The sequence below is a fragment of the Nomascus leucogenys genome, chromosome 7b (genome assembly GCF_006542625.1).
Source record: "Nomascus leucogenys isolate Asia chromosome 7b, Asia_NLE_v1, whole genome shotgun sequence".
In the NCBI taxonomy this organism is placed as follows: domain Eukaryota; kingdom Metazoa; phylum Chordata; class Mammalia; order Primates; family Hylobatidae; genus Nomascus; species Nomascus leucogenys.
Genome location: NC_044387.1, coordinates 8,850,462 through 8,868,569, shown reverse-complemented (window position 1 = coordinate 8,868,569; position 18,108 = coordinate 8,850,462). Strand labels below are relative to the sequence as shown.

The 18,108-nt window shown below is 47.2% G+C and overlaps 1 protein-coding gene and 1 non-coding gene across 3 annotated transcripts; one reads left to right on the top strand and one right to left on the bottom strand.

The window, feature by feature from the left end:
* Positions 1-2,628: 2,628 nt before the first annotated feature.
* LOC115830397 (NHP2-like protein 1) lies at positions 2,629-18,090 on the bottom strand. 2 transcript variants are annotated; one of them, XM_030815459.1, is made up of 3 exons: positions 17,970-18,090; positions 8,982-9,102; positions 2,629-3,895 (listed from the first exon to the last, which is right to left on the bottom strand). In XM_030815459.1, exons 1-3 carry the CDS (start codon positions 17,970-17,972, stop codon positions 3,633-3,635), a joined length of 387 nt encoding a protein of 128 aa, XP_030671319.1. In that variant the 5' UTR covers positions 17,973-18,090; the 3' UTR covers positions 2,629-3,632. The 2 variants fall into 2 exon arrangements, with proteins under 2 accessions (XP_030671319.1, XP_030671320.1); XM_030815460.1 differs by lacking the exon at positions 17,970-18,090 and adding an exon at positions 11,116-11,377.
* LOC115836219 lies at positions 8,442-8,548 on the top strand. The gene has a single exon (XR_004031185.1). It is a non-coding gene; the product is annotated as a U6 spliceosomal RNA (small nuclear RNA).
* Positions 18,091-18,108: the final 18 nt, after the last annotated feature.

The following is an 18,108-nucleotide window of genomic DNA, read 5'->3' as shown; positions in this document are numbered from 1 at the left end:
GAAGATGAGCCTTTTACCTCTCAGCGTTTCCCCTTCTGTAATGTCTTGTTTTAATGTCTTATTGAAAACCAGAAGAGGTCGGGCGCGGTGGCTCACGCCTGTAATCTCAGCAGTTTGGGAAGCTGAGGTCAGGAGTTCGAGACCAGCCTGGCCAACATGGTGAAAACCCCGTCCCTACTAAAAACACACAAAAATTAGCCGGGCGTGGTGGCGGGCATCTATAATACCAGCTACTCAGGAGGCTGAGGCGGAAGTTGCAGTGAGCAGAGATCGCGCCAATGCACTCCAGCCTGGGCGACAAAGTGAGACTCCGTCTCAAAAAGTAAACAAACGCCAGGCGCGGTGGCTCCCGCCTGTAATCCCAGCACTTTGGGAGGCCGAGGCGGGCGGATCACGAGGTCAGGAGATCGAGACCATGGTGAAACCCCGTCTCTGCTAAAAATACAAAAAATTAGCCAGGCGTGGTGGCGGGCGCCTGTAGTCCCAGCTACTCAGGAGGCTGAGGCAGGAGAATGGCGTGAACCCGGGAGGCGGAGCTTGCGGTGAGCTGAGATCGCGCCACTGCACTCCAGCCTGGGTGACAGAGCGAGACACCGTCTCAAAAAGAAAAAAGAAAAGTCACTACGTCGGCTGGGCGGGATGGCTCACGCCTGTAATCCCAGCACTTTAGGAGGCTGAGGCAGGTGGATCACTTGAGGTTAGGAGTTCCCGACCAGCCTGGCCAACATGGTAAAACCCCGTCTCTACTAAAAATACAAAAGTTAGCTGGGCATGGTGGCGTGTCTGTAATCCCAGCTATTCAGGAGGCTGAGGAAGGAGAATCACTTAAACCCAGGAGGTGGAGGCTGCAGTGAGCTGAGATTGCTCCACTGCACTCCAACCTTGGTGACAGAGCGAGACTGTCTCAAAAAAAAACAAAAAAAGTAATGTGTCATTTAATGAAAGAGGTAAGTTCTGAAAAATGCATTGTCAGGCAATTTCATCACTGTGTAAACACCATAGAGTATACTTACAAAAACCGGCCGGGTGCAGTGGCTCACGCTTGTAATCTTAGCACTTTGGGAGGCTGTGGGCGGATCAAGAGGTGAGGAGTTCGAGACCAGCCTGACCAACATGGGGAAACCCTGTCTCTACTAAAAATACAAAAATTAGCCGGGTTTGGTGGCGTGCTCCTGTAATCCCAGCTACTCAGGAGGCTGAGGCAAAAGAATTGCTTGAACCCAGGAGGCGGAGGTTGCAGTAAGCTGAGATTACACCACTGCACTCCAGCCTGGGCAGCAGAGCGAGACTGTCTCAAACAAACAAAACCCTAGATGGAATAGCCTACTATACATACACCTAGGCTACAAACCTGTACTGCATGTTACTGAATACTGTAGGCAATTGTAACACGATGGCATTTGTGCATCTAAATGTAGGAAAGGTACAGTAAAAACTTAGTATTATAATCTTATGGGACCACTGTCATATATGTGTGGTCTGTCATTGACCAAAAACACTGAATGCACGACTGTGAAAAAGTAAGCACTGTGTAAAATTCCACCATCCAAAAATATAAAACTGCTTCAGGGGTGGTGATGAGAACACTTGGAGTAAGCTGGGAGAAATGACCAGCCCAGGATGCACAGAACAGGTCCAACTGGCCAAGGTGGCTGCCAGGTTCCCCCAGGTGTGCTTCTTGCTAGAGCAGGGGTATATTGGCCCAAGCTGGCAAAGAGGGGATCTATTCTCACTTGACCACTATGGTACCCAGTTATTTGCACCTTGCAAGATTTCTCAAGCTGAGTTATTAGGCTCTCAAGGGACTTATCCTTAAGAAAATAAGTAGAAGAGGCAAGTGAGGGGGCAGTGGCTTTAGTCACCAATACCAATCCTGCATGTGCCAAGGGTCACTAGAAACCCTGATTCTCCAACAGTGATTCTCAATTGGGGGTGATTTTACTGCCGGGGACATTTAACAATGTCTGGAAACTTTTGGTTGTGGGGGGCGCTGCTACTGCCACCTAGTGGGTAGAGGCCAGTGATGCTACTAAACATACAGCACATAGGGCAGTCCTCACAACAAATTAACCAGCCCCAAATGTCAACAGCACGGGGTTGAGAAAGCCAGTTCCAGTGATAGCAATGCTCCAATTGAGTCTGTATAAGACGACATTTTGAACTGCCAAGGCAGAAACTACCTGGTAGGAGGAGACAGCTCTTCCATAGTCTTCTGGTAAAAAAAAGTCTAAGCAAGTGGCCAGGCGTGGTGGCTCACACCTGTAATCCCAGCACTTTGTGAGGCTGAGACAGGCAGATTACCTGAGGTCAGGAGTTCAAGACCAGCCTGGCCAACAAGGTGAAACCCCGTCTCTACTAAAAATACAAAGTTAGCTGGGCGTGGTGACGCATGCCTGTAATCCCAGCTACTTTGGAGGCTGAGGCAGGAGAATCGCTTGAACCCAGGAGGCAGAAGTTGCAATGAGCTGAGATCGTGCCATTGCGCTCCAGCCTAGGCAACAAGAGTGAAACTCTTTCACAAAGAAGAAGAAAAAAAGTCTTAAGCAGCTATCACCACTCCAGTAAAGCTAAGTATGTCTTCATTCCAATTTTAGCCGGATACTTACTAAGAATCAGGCACTGCCATTCTGTCATCAAAATGGAATAGATTTTTTTATTAAGATGCTCACAAGAATGGAGAACACATGAACTAGCACTCTCCTCATGTGACAGAGAGTACATCTGACCCACACGGTGGCAAGACACAGGGGAAGGGCTCTCAGAGCTGGTGCCAAGTGTCCACCAAAGAAAGTCCCATTCACCAGAGACAGGCTGTTTCCTTGGACTCCACCATCTCTGTTACAGCTACCAGCCAGGTCTCCATCATCTTCCTGGAATCCTTCATGCCAGCATCAGTTCATGCTCTCTGACCTTGTCACTCCTGACTCTTTCAAGACCCAGGTCAACTGCCCCATGGCTCACTCACCCAGGCCGCCTCCAGAATCCTGCAGCACATGTCTTTGGTATGCTGCTGCCCTGCTACCCTCAAGGGCATGGTTGGGGGTAGGGGGAGAACATCAACATCACATTACCAAAAGCAAACAGCAGGGTTACATTAGTAAATGACACTTGGACATAGCCGAACAATCTCACAGAACACATGCTTCCTCCCCAAATGATACATAATCCCCCCAGAGCAAATGAAACCCCTCGATCACTTTAACACGTATGAATGATTCTGTGTGCCAGGCACAGGGATACATAATGAAAGGTGTTTAATTCCACCACACCGTGCACACAATAGGAAGCTAGTGGCTGAAAGTTGGAACCAGATCTCTATCCTGGCTCCATCAGCTTTCTCCTGGCTCTTTCTGCCTTTCAACGGTGCCACCACCCCGCTTCTATCTGCTCTGAACATTTGTTCCAAAAAGGGAGGATAAAAGGATGAAGGATGGCAGAGGGAGGGAGGAAAGGAAGGGGGAAAGCAACCCTGTAAAACAGAACAAAAACAACACAAAAATCCAGAAACCAGATTTAGTACTACATTTTATAACAATAGAGAGTAGCTGAAAATACTACATGCTAACACAGACAATATGATACACAACCTCAGGGGGGAAGTTGGCAGGGAGCACGTGGCAGAGGCCAGAGGTTTAGACTAAGAGCCTTTCAATGGACTGCTGAATGGATTGGATCTGCTGTTTCAGCTGCGAGCCTTCTTTGATGGTGACAGAACAGGCGATGACAGGCCTGGAGACCCCACAGGCTCTCCCCAGGGCCTGCTTGGAACGCACAAACACATAGGGCACGTTCTTGTCTTCACACAGCAGTGGGAGGTGCAGAATGATCTCCAGTGGCTCGGCGTCTGCAGCCATCACGATGAACTCAGAGATGCCCCTGTTGAGGGTTTTGGTGGCTGTGGAGAGAAGGGCGTGAAGCTAATAGGTGATGTGGGCTTGGGCAGGGCAGCCACAACAAACTGGGAAGAATGCCTAGGCACACACAACTGTGTGTGTCCTAGACCAGCCCTGGGATATGATAAAGGATTCAAACACCAGTCAGTCATACATAATGGCCTTTTCTCAAGCCCTACATTAAACCCACCACTTATCCTCGAAACGCGTCCTGAATCTGACCACTTCTTTTTTTTTTTTTTTTTTGAGATAAGAGTCTTGCTCTGTCACACAGCTAGAGTGCAGTGGTGCGATCTTGGCTCACTTCAACCTCCGCCTCCCGGGTTTAAGTGATTCTCCTGCCTCAGCCTCCCAAGTAGCTGGGATTACAGGCATGTGCTACTGTGCCTAGCTAATTTTTGTATTTTTAGTAGAGACAGGGTTTCACCATGTTGTCCAGGCTGGTCTCAAACTCCTGACCTCAACTGATCCACCCACCTCGGCCTCCCAAAGTGCTGAAATTACAGGTATGAGCCACTGTGCCCGGCCTAATCTGACAACTTTTTTCTTTCTTTTTTTTTTTTTTTTTTTTTCATTTTTCGAGATAAGAGTCTCACACTGTCGCCCGGGCTGGAGTGCAATGGCGCAATCTTGGCTCGTTGCAACCTCTGCCTCCCAGGTTCAAGTGATTCTCCTGCCTCAGCCTCCCAAGTAGCTGGGATTACAGGCACCCGCCACCATGCCCAGCTAATTTTTTGTTTCACCATGTTGGCCAGGCTGGTCTCAAACTTCTGACCTTGTGATCCACCTGCCTTGGCATCCCAAAGTGCTGGGATTACAGGCATGAGCCACCACGCCTGGCCCTGACCACTTCTTTCTACTTCTCTGCTATACTTGTCCAAGTCACCATCATCTCTTGCCTCGCCAACTGCAACAGCTTCCACAAACCCCCACCAGCAAGTAGTAGTATATTAATAATATAGTACTTCTCAAGGTATCTGTGACTGAGAGTCAGAGTTTTACCATCTCAATCTGCCATAATCAATACTTCTAGAAAGCTGATTCCACATGCGACTCACCATGCAAGTTCAACACCCCACAGCACCGTTTCAGATGCGTACTCTTCTGATTGCTTGCCTCTGTGGCTCAGTGCGAATACTCTGCATTCATGCTGGAGTACTTGAGAAGGGCACACACTCTAGAGCTACACTGTCTGTGCAAATGCTGGCACTCATTCTTGTTACACAGATGACCTTGAGCAAGGTGTTTAACTTCCCTTACTTTTATCATCTATAAAATAATTCTACCTAATAGGATTCTACCTAATAAAAAAAGAATTACCTAATTCTTTTTAACCTAATTCTAATTACCTAATAATTCTACCTAATAGGATTATTGGAAGGATTAAACAAGTTAATAAGAATGATGAGGCTGGGCACGGTGGCTCACACCTGTAATTCCAGCCCGTTGGGAGACTGAGGCAGGTAGATTGTTTGAACTCAGAGTTTGAGACCAGCCTGAGCAACATGGCAAAACTAAAAATATAAAATATAAATACTAAATATAAATACTATAAAAAATAAAAATATAAATACTAAAAATATAAAAAATTAGCCAGGTGTGGTGGCGTACACCTGTAGTTCCAGCTACCTGGGAGGCTGAGGTGGGAGGATCACCTAAGCTCAGGAGGTCGTGGCTGCAGTGAGCCATGATCAATGCCAATGCACTCCAGCCTGGGCTACGGAGTGAGACCCTATCCCCAAAAATAAATAAATAAATAAATAAATAATAATAATAATAATACCTGACACATGGTAAATGCAAAGCATGTTCATTTCTATTGATATTACTATAGCTTATTCACCCTACAAAAGTCATAGGAGTGACTCTTTTATAAGTGTTAAGTAAGATCATAGCAATCTTGCTGTTCAAAATCCTTCTACTCATTTCCCATTGTACTCACTGCTAACGGTGGCCTACATGGTCTCACGTGATCTCCTAGTACCTCTCATTCCCTCACTTAGTTCCAGCCACACACCAGCCTCCTTAGAATCCCTCAAGCATGCCTTTACGCCATGCCCAAAAACGTTTCTTTCCAACACCCTCATCTATTCAGTTCTCTGCTCAAACTTCAGCTCCTCAGACAGACCTTCTCTGAATACTCCATCTAAAAAGACCCACCACTGCCATTCCTATCCCCCTTCTCTACTTTATTCTCTCTTACAGCATTTTTTTTTTTTTTTTGAGACGGAGTCTCACTCTGTCACCCAGGCTGGAGTGCAGTGGCGCGATCTCGGCTCACTGCAAGCTCCGTCTCCCGGGTTCACGCCATTCTCCTGCCTCAGCCTCTCCAAGTAGCTGGGACTACAGGCGCCCGCCACCACGCCCGGCTAATTTTTTTGTATTTTTAGTAGAGACTGGGTTTCACCGTGGTCTCGATCTCCTGACCTCGTGATCCGCCCGCCTCGGCCTCCCAAAGTGCTGGGATTACAAAGCGTGAGCCACCGCGCCCAGCCTTTTTTTTTTTTTTTTTTTGAGATGGAGTCTCACTCTGTAGCCCAGGCTAGAGTGCAGTGGTGCGATCTCGGCTCACTGCAAGCTCCGCCTCCCGGGTTCACGTCATTTTCCTGCCTCAGCGTCCTGAGCGGCTGGGACTACAGGTGCCCGCCACCACGCCCAGCTAATTTTTTGTATTTTTAGTATAGATTAGGTTTCACCGTGTTAGCCAGGATGGTCTCGATCTCCTGACCTCGTGATCTGCCCACCTCGGCCTCCCAAAGTGCTGGGATTACAGGCATGAGCCACTGCACCCGGCCTTTTACAGCATTCTTTACCACCAGGCATAAAACCTGTCTTTCGGCCGGGCGCAGTGGCTCAAGCCTGTAATCCCAGCACTTTGGGAGGCCGAGGCGGGCAGATCACGAGGTCAGGAGATCGAGACCATCCTGACTAACACGGTGAAACCCCATCTCTACTAAAAATACAAAAAAAAAATTAGCCGGGCGTGTTGGCAGGCGCCTGTAGTCCCAGCTACTCGGGAGGCTGAGGCAAGAGAATGGCGTGAGCCCAAGAGGCGGAGCTTGCAGTGAGCCGAGATCACACCACTGCACTCGAGCCTGGGGGACAGAGCAAGACTCCGTCTCAAAAAAAAAAAAAAAAAAAAAAAAATCTGTCTTTCTCCACCGGAATGTATACTCCAAGAAGGCAGAGACTTCATTTTGTTCACCAATGCATCATCAGCATATATACACATGTGCCTGGCACACAGCAGGCAATCAATAAATATGGCAAGAAAGAATACCTGACACTGAGGCAGAAGTACGGAAAATTGTTGCATCTCCCTCCCTGAACTCCCAGTAAGCACATTCTGAATTGAAGTCGCTGAGACTGAGCATCTCCATTCAAGGACCTGTGTGCCTATCACTGTGCAAAGTATGGCAAGAGGAAATAAGGTTACTCTGTGTCCATGAGTCCTCATCTACCTAAAGTGTAAGAACTCACATCCCTGCCCAGCCAAGCTGACCTGAGTGCATCAAGTGAGAAGAGAGACCTCCCAGGAGAGCTGGTGAGTCACCCTACAATGCCCCACTGGCTACTGCTATACCAGGCACTGAAGTTACTGCAGTGTGACGAGCAGGGAGGAAAGAGCACCAAGATGAGACCCAGAGAGTCTACTTTATCTCCCTTCAGCAGCACAGGTAAAAGCGATTGTAATACTTCTCCTAAATCTCAAACACAGTTGACAAAATCTCTGATGTTTCCATTAAAAATCTTCAACGACAAAAGAGCTCTACCACATCAAACTACCGGGCATCTGTTAAAATGAGAGTATTCTGGCTGGGTGTGGTAGCTCACGCCTGCTGTTATCCCAGCACTTTGGGAGGCCGAGGCAAACAGATTGCCTGAATTCAGGAGTTCAACACCAGCCTGGGCGACAGAGCGAGATTCTGTCTCCAAATAAAAAAATAAAATAAAAATAAGGCTGGGCAGCTGGGCGCAGTAGCTCACGCCTATAATCCCAATATTTTGGGCGGCAGAGGCGGGCGGATCACTTGAGGTCAGGAGTTTGAGACCAGCCTGGCCAACATGGTGAAACTTTGTCTCTACTTGAAAAAAAATAAAAATAAAAATAAGGCTGGGCACAGTGTTTCACGCCTGTAATCCCAGCAGCACTTTGGGAGGCCAAGGCAGGTGGATCACCTGAGATCAGGAGTTCGAGACCAGACTGACCAACACAGAGAAACCCCATCTCTACTAAAAATACAAAATTATCTGGACATGGTGGTGCATGCCTGTAATCCCAGCTACTTGGTAGGTTGAGGCAGGAGAATCACTTGAATCTGGGAAGCGGAGGTTGCAGTAAGCTGAGATCCTGCCATGGCACTCCAGCTTGGCCAACAAGAGCAAAACTCTCAAATAAATAAATAAATAAATAAATAAAAATAAAATTAAAAAAATAATAAAGTGAGAGTATCCTATATTACCTCTGGGCAGAAGTATCATGCATACATAATTATTCTACTGAAAAACAGCTTTTTTTTCTTTTTTCCTTTTTTACAAAGGGAGGTAGTGCTCGCTTCAGCAGCACATATACTAAAATTGGAACAATACAGAGAAGATTAGCATGACCCCTGCACAAGGATGACATGCAAATTCGTGAAACATTCCATGTTTCTGAATAATTGCATCTAAAAAAAAAAGGGGGAGAGGGGTAGGGAATGTTTCTGGGAACGAAATGAAATTCATGAATGTTAAGTATCCATCATCAAAGGGATGCTAAAAAGCATTAATATCCCTTTCCTTCTGATGGCTCTGGAGAGGTCATACAGCTACTATACAAAGTCTCTACAACTGCTTTCAAATGGCTCAGCAAGAATAAAATTCATTTACAGAGTGAAAAAGAAGGTAAATGTGGCAAAATGTTAACAATTGGTGGGTCTAAAAAAAATTCTTAGCCCATCAGCTTTAGCATCTAATGCCAAAGTCCTCCCACTGGTTGTGGTCAAGAGCAGCTAGCCCTCCTCCCAAATTGGAAATCAGATCAGAGGGCCCAGATGGAAACAGGTGCCTTTAACATTGCCCCAGAGCAGCACCCTGTGGCTGCCTTACCCTCATTGGCTCCTTTCCGAAGCTGCTTATAGTTACATGACTGCTGAACGAGGTCCAGTAGTTTCTTGGTGAGGTGGGCATCAGCAAGGGGATAGGCCTTCGGATTCACATCGGCCTCAGTCTATGGGGGGAAATAAAAATATCAGACAAATTGAGCCAGAAGTTTTCCTACCTGAGTCACAAAATATTAATCAACAATTGAGACACAGGGGGCAGCTGCCCTGCTCCCTAACCCTCAAACACACAAAACACCACGTAGTTAACAATGGACTTTCCACTCCTATCTTCGAAAAAAAGGAAATACACTATTAGGAATTACACAGTTCAGTAAAGTATACTAAAGCTCATGTACTTTTGTCTTTCTTCAGCCGAATGTTTGATAATGTTACAGCAAATGGATTACAAGTGGGCTCCCATGGCTCAGCATCCATTTAAGTCCATGGGTAATCCGTTTTTGTTTTTGTTTTTTAGACGGAGTCTTGCTCTGTTGCCCACGCTGGAGTGCAGTGGCACGATTTCAGCTTACTGCAACCTCTGCTTCCCAAGTTCAAATGATTCTTGTGCCTCAGCCTCCCAAGCAGCTGGGACTACAGGCATGCACCACCATGCCAGGCTAATTTTGTATTTTTTGTGTAGACAGGGTTTCACCATGTTGGCCAGGCTGGTCTCAAACTCCTGGCTCACGCCTGTAATCACAGCACTTTGGGAGGCCGAGGCGGGTGGATCACCTGAGGTCAGGAGTCCATGGGTAATCTTTAAATTTGAACTTCTGTATTCCACCTGAATTTATTGAATCAATAAGACATAATTTACAGTAAATGAAGCACAAAGTTTTCTTTCCATTCCCCATTCCATACGCATATCTTCTGTTCAAACTCCTGGTTTCCAACACATCAAAGTATTTCCTCACCTACTCTACTCTACAATACACACAAAATGGTTCCAAAATTGCTACACCAATATACCACCTCTACCAACAAACTCACCAAAGTAAAAATTTATTTTTGTTCTTAGGATATATCCTATCAAAGCCATCCAGTAACAGGACTTTGTTCAAAAGTTACTCAAATTAAAATTTTCCTTGTGGTTAGTTAGCAATTTGGTATACAAGTAGATTTATTTTGTAGTCAGCTTGCTTTAAATTTTATTTTTCAAATATGTAAAATATCTTCATGGTTTAAAAGTCAAAACTATGCAAGTGATAGCAACTCAATATTTTGAAAACTGGGAAAGGGAAACAATCATCCTCTGTGCCTTTCCTAAATGCTGTAGTAGGCGGTAACCAGGTAGAAGATGAGAAGTACTTCTTGTATCACTATTCCGCATAATAAATAAAGAGGGAATGGTACACTTAAATATCACCAACTTGCAACCCTTATTAACTAATTAATGGCATTTGCAGTTATGTTAAAAATCCTTACTTTATAGATATATACTGTAATACTTATGGATAAAATGACGTCACTGAGACCTGTGTCAAAATAACCCATGTAGGGGCCGAGTGCGGTGTCTCACGCCTGTAGTCCTAGCTACTCGAGAGGCTGACGCACAATAGCTTGAACCCAGGAGGCGGAGGATGCAGTGAGCCGAGATGGCGCCACTGCACTCCAGCGTGGGCGACAGAGCGAGACTCCGTCTCAATAAATAAATAAATAAATAAATAAATAAATACACATCCATGTAGGGAGCATGTTGGGTGAGTGGCCTGCCTATTCTGCTCCTTCCATCTCATTCCCACTGCTCCAGTTAACCATTTTCATTAATTTTTCTCTTTTTTTTTTGTTTTTACAAACACATATTTATATACAAGGATATATTCATATTATAACCCAGGTGCGGCCCCACATGTCGCCATCGTGTGTAACGTGCGAATCGCGAGTGATTCACTGCGGCTACCACCTAACCTCGGCCTTGGAGGCTGGACACAGGGTGGACGGCAGTCGCTGAGACGGAGACGGCCCGGTGGGACCACTCATCTATAGCGCCTGCCTCGGTGGTCTCCTGCCCGACACCGCGCACCTGCCTTTTTCTCCTTCCATTTTTTTACAGCTTTTCTGACATAGCCGGACCACGCTCACGGCACCGCGGCTCTCGGGAAGTGACCCGGAGACAGTGGCCCAGTAGGAACACTCACCATAGCGTCTGTCTTGGTAGTCTCTCGCCGGACACCGCGAGAACACCACGCGTGTTGGTCTGGACAGTCGGCTGCCCAGCACCACAAGGACACGGATGCCCCGCCCCCAGGAGCTGGAAGTGACGCCACTGCCGCCAGCGGAAGTGACGTCCAGGGCCAGCCTGTACACCAGGACGCCCTGTCTTCTACGTACTCCTTATCTTAGGCGAATTTGTCTTGGTCCCAGGACAACTAGGAGGAATTAGGTGAAGGATGGAGGAGTCCTCTAAAGGAAGGGGGTTGGGGGAGGTCGAGGGAAGACCTCCATATTATTTTTCTCTTCCTCATTTATTTATTTAGAGACGGAGTCTCCCTCTGTCGCCTAGGTTGGAGTGCAGTGGCGCGCTCTCGACTCACTGCAACCTCAGCCTCCTGAGTACTTGAGATTACAGGTGACAGCCATCACGGCCGGCTAATTTTTGTATTTTTAGTAGAGACGGGGTTTCACCACTTTGGCCAGGCTGGTCTCGAACTCCTGATCTCAGGTCATCTGCCTGCCTCAGCCTCCCAAAATGCTGGGATTACAGGCGTGAGCCACCGCAGCTGGCCATCCTTTCTTTTTAATGTCTATAGAGTAGGTCTCCTTCACATGGTACCTACTTAAACCTTTTCTTTTTTCAGACAGGGTCTCGCTCTGTCACCCAGGCTGGAGTGTAGTGGTGGCATCCAGGCTCACTGCAACCTCCTCCGGGGTTCAAGGGATTCTCCGGCCTCAGCCTCCAGAGCAGCTGGTACTACAGGCAGGCACAACCAGGCCCGGCTAATTTTTTTGTATTTTTAGTAGAGACGGGCTTTCACCATGTTGGCCAGTCTGGTCTCCCAATTGCTGACCTCAAGTGATCTGCTTGCCTTGGCCTCCCGAAGTGTTGGGATTACAGGCGTGAGCCACCGTGCCTGGCCTTATTTTTTCGATTAATCTTTCTGAAGGGGACTTTCCTGGGCTCAAGTGGTCCTCCTGCCTCAGACTCCCAAGTAGCTGGGACTACATGCATGCACCACCACGTCTGGCTAATTTTTTAATTTTAGAGGCACTGTCTTATTATGTTGCGCAGGCTGGTCTTGAACTCCTGGCCTCAAGCAATCTTCCTGCCTGGGCATCCCAAAGTACTGGGATTACAGGCGTGAGCCACTGTGCCCAGCCCATTTATATATTTTTTAATCTTTCACTATTATATAAATGCTAAAATGTCTAATCTCATCTATACCTAATCTATATTATGTTTCATTCAGTATACCTGTAAGATAAACTCCTAGAAGTGGGATTAATGAGTCAAAAGATATAATATGCATTTGTAACTTTTATATCTATTCCAGATTGACCCTATATAGGGTTTAACAACTTGCACACCCGCCAGCAATGCATGACAGTAACTAATTCCCCAAAACTTTGACAACAGTGTCAAACTGAACTAGCTTCGTTGCCTGGGGTAAATATCTGGGGTTTGTTGTCTCATGACAAGAAAATTTAGGACACGGACACACAGGAGTTTAGGAGCAGGGTTTTTTTTTTTTTTTGGAGAGATGGGGTTTCACCGTGTTAGCCAGGATGGTCTCGATCTCCTGACCTCGTGATCCGCCCGTCTCGGCCTCCCAAAGTGCTGGGATTACAGGCGTGAGCCACCACGCCCGGCCCTTTCTTTTTTTTTTTGACAGGGTCTTGCTCTGTGGTTTGTCGCCCAGGCTGGAGTGCAGTGGTGCGATCATGGGTCACTGCAGCCTTGACTGCCTAGGCTCAAGAAATCCTCCCACCTTAGCCTACTGAGTAGCCGAGACTATAGTTAGGCACACACCACTGTTATATAAAGTTTCGGTGCTGCAAAAGAAATAGCACTCGAATATAAAATTTTCTTTTTAATTCTCAGCAAGGCAACGTACTTCTACAGAAGGGTGTGCCCTTACAGATGGAGCAATGGTGAGCGCACTTTTTTTTTTTTTTTGAGATGGAGTTTTGCTCTGCTGCCCAGGCTGGAGTGTAGTAGCGCAATCTTGGCTTACTGCAACCTCTGCCTCCTGGGTTTAAGCAATTCTCCTACCTCAGCCCCTACCAGTAGCTGGGATTACAGGTGCGCGTCACCACACCGGGCTAATTTTTATATTTTTTAGTAGAGACTGGGTTTTGCCATGTTGGCCAGGCTAGTCTCGAACTCCTGACCTCAGGTGATCTACCTGCCTCGACCTCCCAAAGTGTTGGGATTACAGGCATGAGCCACTGCACCTGGCCGGGAGCAGAGGTTTAATCGGCAAAAGAAAGACAAAGAACAGCTCTCTCTGGTGAGAAAGAGGGGCTTCAGAAAGGAAAAGACCCAGCAGTATGCTCTACTTTCTATTTCAGCAATTTCTCCTTTTGTTTTTTTTCTTTCCTTCTACTTTCTTTGGGGTTATTTTGTCCTTGTGTTTTTTTCCTACCTTTTTAGCCCGTTTCTTCCTAGCATGAGCGTCTTAGGCTCCAAGTAATACTTCATTATATCCTTTCTTTTTTTTTTTTTTTTGAGACGGAGTCTCGCTCTTTCACCCAGGCTGGAGTGCAGTGGCGCGATCTCGGCTCACTGCAGGCTCTGCCCCCCGGGGTTCACGCCATTCTCCTGCCTCAGCCTCCCGAGTAGCTGGGACTACAGGCGCCTGCCACCGCGCCCGGCTAATTTTTTGTATTTTTAGTAGAGACGGGGTTTCACCGTGTTAGCCAGGATGGTCTCGATCTCCTGACCTCGTGATCCGCCCGCCTCGGCCTCCCAAAGTGCTGGGATTACAGGCGTGAGCCACTGCGCCCGGCCTCATTATATCCTTTCATTTGTTTCTTCCCCCCTTTGCCCTTGTCACTTACGCTCTGGTATGTGGTATTTTCATTATTGTTCTGTTCTATTTTTGAATTTCTACTATAATTTTTAAATCTCTCTGACAGTTTATATTTTTCATTTCAAACTACTTTGTTACTAATTTTTAACTTATTTCCATTTGGGTTGGGCAAAAATGGTATGTAATTATTACCAATGTTAAAATTTGCAGGGCTTGCTTTATGGCCAATTTTCAAAAATGTTCCATGTTTGAAAAGTGTATTCTGTTTGAAAAGTGTTTTCTGAACTGGCTGCAGTGGCTCAGGCCTATAATCCCACCAACTTGGGAAACTGAGGCTGGGGACTGATTGAGGCCAGAAGTTTAAGACCAGCCTGGGCCACACAGTGAGACCCTCATCTCTAAAAATACTTAAAAATTAGCTAGGGCAGTCCAGGCACAGTGGCTCATACCTATAATCCCAGCACTTTGGGAGGCCAAGGTGGGTGGCTCTCTTGAGGTCAGGAGTTCAAGACCAGCCTGGACGACATGGTGAAACCTCTGTCTCTACTAAAAATACAAAAATTATCTGGGCGTGGTGGCAGGCACCTGTAATCCCAGCTATTTGGAGGCTGAGGCAGGAGAATGGTTTGAACTCGGGAAGCGGAGGTTGCAGTAGGCTGAGATCACGCCACTTCACTCTAGCCTGGGCGAAAGAGTGAAACTCCATCTCAAAAAAAAAAAAAAAAAAAAAAAAGAATTACACCCTTTTTGTTGTTGAGACAGGGTCTCACTCTATCACTGAGGCCAGAGTGCAGTGGCATGACAATAGCTCACTGCAGCCTCGACCTGCAGGGCTCAAGTGATCCTCCTGCCTCAGCCTCCTCAGTAACTGGGACTACAAGTGTGGGCCACCACTCCTGGCTAATTTTATTTTATTTTATTTTTTATTTTTTGAGACAGAGTTTTGCTCTTGTTGCCCAGGCTGGAGTGCAGTGGCACAATCTCGGCTCACCACAACTTCCGCCTCCCGGGTTCAAGCGATTCTCCTGCCTCAGTGTCCTAAGTAGCTGGGATTACAGGCATGCGCCACCATGCCCGGCTAATTTTTGTATTATTAGTAGAGACGGGGTTTCACCATGTTGGCCAGGCTGGTCTTGAACTCCTGACTTCGTGATCCGCCCGCCTCAGCCTCCCAAAGTGCTGGGATTACAGGCATGAGCCACTACACCTGGCCAACTCCTGGCTAATTAAAAAAAAAAAAGTTGTTTAGGCTGGGTGCGGTGGCTCACACCTGTAATCCCAGCTCTTTGGGAGGCCGAGGCAGGCAGATCACCTGAAGTCAGGAGTTGGAGACCAGCCTGACCAACACGGCAAAACCCTGTCTCTACTAAAAAAATACAAAAAATAGCTGGGCATGGTGGCACATGCCTGTAATCCCAGCACTCGGGAGGCTGAGACAGGAGAATCTCTTGAACCAAGGAGACAGAGGTTTCAGTGAGTAGAGATCATGCCACTGCACACCAGCCTGGGTGACAGAGCGAGACTCTGTCTCAAAAAAGAAAAAAAATTTTGTAGAGATAGGATCTCACTATTTTGCCCTGGGTGGTCTCCAATTCCTGGGCTCAAGAGATTCTCTCACCTCAGCCTCCCAATTTCTGGGATTGCAGGCTTGAGCCACAGTGCCCGGCCACATCCCGTCTTTTAACTGGAGCACTCAGTCCCTTTACATATTTAAGTATTGGTATAATGGTTTCAAATTTTCCTTCTTTTGTGCCTTCTATTTGTTCCACTTGTTCTGTTTCTTTTTCTTTCTTTCCTTTTTCTGGATTTATCATTGCATTTGCACTATTTTTCCCTCTACTGATTTGGAGTTTATTTTTTTATCTTTTTTTTTTTTTAAAGAGACGGTGTCCCCCTCTGTCGCCCAGGCTGGAGTGCAGTGGCGCAATCTTGGCTCACTGCAACCTCTGCCTTCTAGATTCAAGCAATTCTCCTGCCTCAGCCTCCCGAGTAACTGGGACTACAGGCATGCACCACCACGCCCAGCTAATTTTTGTATTTTTAGTAGAGACGGGGGTTTCACCATGTTGGCCAGGTTGGCCTCAAACTCCTGACCTAAGGTGATCCACCCGCCTTGGCCTCCCAAAGTGCTGGGATTACAGGTATGAGCTACCACGTCCGGCCATACAAATGTTTTATTTGATACTACAGTAGGGATTTCTTTTTTTTCTTTGAGACAGTCTTGCTTTGTCGCCCAGGCTGTAGTGCAGTGGCATGATCTCGGCTCACTGCAAACACCGCCTCCCTGGTTATAGTGATTCTCCTGACTCAGCCTCCTAAGTAGCTGGGATTACAGGCATGCACCACCATGCCCGGCTAATTTTTGTATTTTTAGTAGAGATGGGGTTTCACCATGGTGGTCAGGCTGGTCTTGAACTCCTGACCTCATGATCCACCCGCCTCGGCCTCCCAAAGTGCTGGGATTACAAACGTGAGCCACCGCGCCTGGCCCTGTCGCACGTTTTAAAATAGATATACTTAAAAATCTTACGTGGAACCCCCAAAGTATGTACAACTATGATATGTCAATTTAAAAAAACTTTAAAAATTGCCGTTGTTTCCAACAACCCATTCTCTGGAAATCAGGATTCTCAACTCTCAATAAACATCAAATTCATAAAAGAGGAAGACTTCAGGAATCTGAACAATCATTAAATACCTAAATGTTTCACTATTAGTCAACAAAAATGTTAAACTCAATTTTAAAACCAAACTACCTAGCTTATAAACACTAACTGAAACTTGCTTAGGGTGTATTTATTCGCCTTTCAATTTCTTCAGGGGTTAAATAAATTAACGAATGATATCATACCACCAGCCAACCTAAATCCCTACCTAGCATGATCAGTTTAGTTTCCCTGTACACCAGACAGCCAAAACTTGCAAGGTTTTGATTGAACAACAAATACTGCATGCTTACTCTGTACCAAGCATCAGGACTAGATGTTTAACATGCTTTATTTCATTTGATCCTCACAACATCCTCATGCACTGTCATCTCCATTTTACAGTTGAGGAAAACTGCAAAGTTCAACCTGAGACCATCCGATTCCAGAACGTTTCACAGAACTGCATTAAAGCGAGCACTGAGTTTGGAAGCTTCAAGTTCTAGGCTCAGCCACGTACTAAGCTTCAAAATGCACGGGAGGAGGTTTGGGGGGAGTGCTACCGCCGGGATCCAAGCTCCGATGGAAGGATTAACTATAGAAGTTACAGTGCTTTACAAATTCTTCCCTCCTCACCAAGTGCCAACCAAAAATACTACGCCAGGACACACGTTTTAGAACTTTCCCTAGATGTTCAAAAGTCAGAGACGACCAAGAGTTTAGAGACGCCGCACGTGGTGCTACCAGACTTCTGGTTTTTGAAGCTACCGCCTTGCAGGAGAAGCCTTTCCTGCACTCAAGGCCGTGAGTCGCGCTCACTTCATGTTACCCACAGCCCCCAAATGCCAAAGGCTCCTCTAGGTCCCCGGCGCGTGTGACTCGCGGCGGGCACTAAGCGCAGGCCCACGGGAGATCTCCTCCTGAACCCCAGCAACGGGGGTGGGGTGAGGTAGGGTGGGTAGGAGAAGTTGATCCGAATCCCAGGGTCCCACGCCATCGTAGATTTCGTACGAAAAGACACAAGGAAAAAAAAAAGTTGGAGCCAAGTTTTCTTCACCCAACTTTTTGCCCTCTCCCACGTGGGTTGGTCTCTTTCTCCCAGGCTGGGCCATGCCCCCTCCGCTCGCCGCAGGCCTTTTGCCAAGCAAACAGACCGTACGGCAAAGCAACACAGCTGCGGGGATCCTAAGGTTTCCTGAATTCTAACCTCGGGCCAGGCTGTTGGGACCCCGCGGCTGCTGGGGTTCTAACTCAGGGCCCGGCGGTTAAGACCCAACGCCGGCGGCTCAGGGTCTAAGCCTCCATCTAACAGGCTAGGGAGCGAACGCAACCCTGAGTCTCCCGCTTCCCGGTCCCTCGGCCAACGCACGCACTCACCATGGCTGCGGTTCCGCGGGCTCAGCACTCCTAGGGGAGCGCAGCCGACGTCTCAGAAGCACTCGCCTCCACCGGAAAAACTCACAGAAGCAGCAGCGGAAATGGCCCCGCGCGGCAGGAAGCGAAGGTGACGCTACGC

Coding starts and splice junctions, on each gene's coding strand:
- LOC115830397 (XM_030815459.1), bottom strand. Junction 3,896..8,981: donor TCGGAAAGGAGCCAATGAGG/GTAAGGCAGCCA, acceptor TTCTCTCCACAG/CCACCAAAACCCTCAACAGG.